Source organism: Penaeus vannamei, chromosome 18 (genome assembly GCF_042767895.1).
Source record: "Penaeus vannamei isolate JL-2024 chromosome 18, ASM4276789v1, whole genome shotgun sequence".
Classification (NCBI taxonomy): Eukaryota; Metazoa; Arthropoda; class Malacostraca; order Decapoda; family Penaeidae; genus Penaeus; species Penaeus vannamei.
In genome coordinates this window covers 10,734,507-10,737,006 of record NC_091566.1, presented here as the reverse complement: position 1 = coordinate 10,737,006, position 2,500 = coordinate 10,734,507, and the positions used below count along the sequence as shown (strand labels likewise).

At 54.3% G+C, this 2,500-nt stretch overlaps 1 protein-coding gene across 1 annotated transcript in view; it reads right to left on the bottom strand.

The window, feature by feature from the left end:
• The window catches only part of LOC113814027 (nuclear pore complex protein DDB_G0274915), a 26,795-nt gene extending 25,960 nt beyond the window's left edge, over positions 1–835 (bottom strand). The window contains exon 1 of the mRNA XM_027366099.2: positions 659–835. Coding sequence (XP_027221900.2) covers positions 659–673 — 15 coding nt within the window. The 5' untranslated portion in view covers positions 674–835. The remainder of the gene's footprint in view (positions 1–658) is intronic.
• Positions 836–2,500: the final 1,665 nt, after the last annotated feature.

Sequence of the window (2,500 nt, the reverse complement as noted above, 5' to 3'; positions counted from 1 at the left end):
TTCCGTGAATTTGGCTGTGAAGATCTTCCAAAGAATCCTAACATTTATGCCTTGAACCCACAATGGATGACTCTAGCGTCCCTGCCTGTGCCTAAGCAGGAGAGCGTACGGCACCTTTTCCCATCAACAAAAAATGAATCCAGGCCAGTCTGTGCAACCCCGGCCTCCTGCCATTTGGAACAGGTTCGACTAGTTAGCATACGCTGTGCACTTTTGGATTTAGCAACCGTTAGCACACATCTTGGTATCTAGTATTTAGAAGGGAGCAGAATAAGTATACTAAAGGCTAATGACCCGTTTCTCCAAATAAGCTAATTGTCACGTTCGTTTCCAGAGCATTTTCGTTTCTGTTTGAAAATACCGGTTCTAACAGAGGTGTGCCATTTCCAAAAAAAAGTACATTGCAGGAGAATTTTACAGTTCATTGAGGATTCACACCTAGACCGGCCCTAACCACTCTCACTGGCTCGAGAATCCCGGATCATATGTTATACCGTAGCACGTTATTTTCCATTCCACAGAACTCTCTAGCCCCGAGGCCTTAGCAAAGGGCACAGCCACCACCACCGCAGAGGCGCTCTGTTACATCACCACAGGAACTCCAGAAGCGCGCTCGTGAGACAGCGCCGGCACACGCGTCTCGTCGCGAGAAACCTACTCGAGGGGACGCCATGATGCTGGTCGGAGCGCGGGTCGGCGAAGACTGACGGGCGCTGGCCAGTGCCACGCGACCCTCGGTGCCCGGACGCTGGGCGCTGCCCGGGCACTCCGCGGGCTCAGGGCCAGCCGCGCCGTTTCTCAAATGGCCCGACTGCCCATGGCCATAGCACGAACACGTCCGCCTCGGGCACGGCGAGGAGGGCCGGGCAGTGCAGGAGGCAGGAAGAGGTTGCAGCCCCCCCCCTCCTCCTTTTGTTTACTTTGCCGCCATCTCCTCTTTCTTACTTTCACGCCCTCTCTCCTCTCCTTTTTTCTCCTACATTTCCTTTCCCTCTTATTCCGCCCCTTCTCACTACTCTTCCTCTCCCTTCTCTCTTTCCTCACCTTCCTCCTTTCCCTTCTCCCCCACCTCCTCCTCTTCCTCTTTCCTCGTCTCTCCTCTTCCTCGTCCATTTTTTGCAGTCCTCTTCTTTGCTCTCCTCATCCACGCCCTCTTCCTTTCACGTCCTCTTCTTCACCTTCCTCTTCGTCTTTCTCTTCCTCGTTCGAGTCCTCTTCATCCTTCCATCCTCTTCATCGTCTTCTCCCACGTCCTCTTCTTTTTCGCCTTTATCTTCTTCGTCCTCCTCCTCTTCGCCCGCTTTCTTTTTCTCCTCTTCTCCCTTCCATCTCCCCTCGTCTTCCTCCTCTCCTTCATCATCCTCTTCCTCTTCGTTCCCTTCTTCGTCTTCCTTGTTATCTTCCTCTTCGTCCTAAACCTTCTCTTCTTCCTTTCCCTCCTCCTCTTCTTCTTCGTCCTCCTTTTCCTCTCCCCTTCTTCTTCGTCCTCCTTCTCGTCTTCTTCCTCTTTTTCGTTTTCCTCATCCCCTTCGTCCTTCCTTCTTTGTCCTTTTCTTCATCGTCCTCATTTTCCTCGCCCTCTTCCTCTTCGTTCTCTTCCTCTTCCTTGCCTTCTTCTTCGTCATCTTCGTCTTCGTCCTCCTCCTTCATTCTGCTGTTCTTCTTCGTCCTCCTCTTCGTCCTCTTCTTTCTCTTCGCCATTTTCTTCGTCTTCTCCCACTTCGTTCTCCTCTCCTTCGTCCTCCTCTTCGTCCTCTTCCTCTTCTATTCCTCGTCTTCGTTTTCTTCCCCCTCGTCCTCCTCTTCCTTGTCCTCTTTTCTTCGTCCACCTTCTCGTCCTCTTCCTCTTCGTCCTCTTCTTCTCCTTCGTCCTCTTCCTCCTCGTCCTCCTCCTCTTCGCCCACCTCTTCGTCCTCTTCCCTCTCGTCCTCCTCAACCCCCTCGTCCTCCTCCTCTTCGTCCTCTTCCCTCTCGTCCTCCTCCTCTTCGTTCTCTTCCCTCTCGTCCTCCTCCTCTTCGTCCTCCCCATCCCCCTAGTCCTCCTCTTCGTCCTCTTCCCCCTCGTCCTCCTCTTCTTTGTCCTCTTTTCTTCGTCCACCTTCTCGTCCTCTTCCTCTTCGTCCTCTTCTTCTCCTTCGTCCTCTTCTTCCTCGTCCTCTTCCTCTTCGCCCACCTCTTCGTCCTCTTCCCTCTCGTCCTCCTCAACCCCCTCGTCCTCTTCTCCGTCCTCATCCCCCTCGTCCTCCTCTTCGTCCTCTTCCCCATCGTCCTCCTCTTCGTCCTCATCCCCCTCGTCCTCCTCTTCGTCCTCTTCCCCCTCGTCCTCCTCTTCGTCCTCTTCCCCCTCGTCGTCCTCCTCTTCGTCCTCCAGCGCCACCTCAGCGGAAGGTGAAACCCTCCCGTGGCAGCGAGAGGGCGCTTCGGCAAAAACTCGTCCTGGTGAGTAATGAGGGCAGATCGCCTCCTCGTGTCGCGTCCGGTGCAGCGACCTGGTGAGGGG